General features: G+C 35.7%; 1 protein-coding gene across 1 annotated transcript; it reads left to right on the top strand.

The window, feature by feature from the left end:
* Positions 1–269: 269 nt before the first annotated feature.
* Positions 270–833, top strand: LOC103863773. Its single transcript, XM_009141526.3, has one exon. The coding sequence runs from the start codon at positions 270–272 to the stop codon at positions 831–833; it is 564 nt and encodes a 187-aa protein (XP_009139774.1).
* Positions 834–1,119: the final 286 nt, after the last annotated feature.

The following is a 1,119-nucleotide window of genomic DNA, read 5'->3' as shown; positions in this document are numbered from 1 at the left end:
TTTTCGTAATCTACTTTAATGTCTCAATAAACTAAAAACCGTGTAACATAAGTCGACAGTTCTATCAAAATTTGATAATTGAAAATGACTGAAAGAATGTTAAAAGTACAAAAACAAACAATGAATTTTGTTGACGTAAATGACGTGCATATATATATATATATATATATATATCTTGTGCATCACAATTGTTAAGACATTCTTCATAAAAAAAGTATCAAGCAGCTCTGGAAAAAAAAATCAAGTAGCTTATTTTCGTAATCCTTACGATGAGCCATACAAACAGAGGAAGCTTGATATCGTCTCACAGTCTTCATCATTCGGAAGAGAGAGTCCCTCTTCGATCAGAGTCAGACCAGTCCTGTCTCAATTCAAGTCCAGAGTTCGATTTTTGCCTCCGTCAGAACTCGAAACAACGGTTTTCTCACGCCGATGAGCTCTTCTCCAACTGGAAAAACCTCTCTCGCACTGCGTCTGCCAAGGCCTCCAAGAAGAACGAGATTACTTCTACGGAAAGTAAGCTTGAAACCCTAGCTGTAAAATCGGACACGATAGATTCTGACTCAGATGATCCAAGTTTTGGGTGTGGTTTTTGGCTTGTTAGAAGCAAATCTGTCGGCTACTCGATGAGAAACAAGAAGACAAGTTCTTCTTCAGAATATCATCGGAGCAATAGTGATCCACAGAAAAAGAAGAAGAAGAGTTTGCAGAAGATGAATTCTACAGAGATTAGGGCTTCAAGATCCATGAATAGTTCGGCTTTGAATGTCCCATTGGCTGATATGTTTTGCTTAGGTCCTGTTTTTTCCGGCAGCCGGGATCGGAAAATATGAAGAATACTTTTAGTAACCTCGGATTCATAAATTTGTGGAAAAGTCGCATATTCTATTTCTAACCATTAGAAAGTTAATAGTGCTTGTATTTGAAATGATTTTTTTATTGCTAATAAACTTGGAGTATGAATGACTAAATCGAATCTTGAGGAAGATCGTCATACTCATGCATAGCTTCCATTTTATTCAAGTTTTGATATATTTATTACATCAAGTTATAGAGATTGTTGTAATACGGAATATATATATACGTAAGTTCTATTCAAACTTTTAGCTACAGAAAAGT

This window comes from Brassica rapa, chromosome A04, assembly GCF_000309985.2.
Source record: "Brassica rapa cultivar Chiifu-401-42 chromosome A04, CAAS_Brap_v3.01, whole genome shotgun sequence".
NCBI lineage: Eukaryota > Viridiplantae > Streptophyta > Magnoliopsida > Brassicales > Brassicaceae > Brassica > Brassica rapa.
The sequence above is the reverse complement of the archived record's forward strand: the minus strand, read 5'-3'. Positions and strand labels throughout refer to the sequence as shown.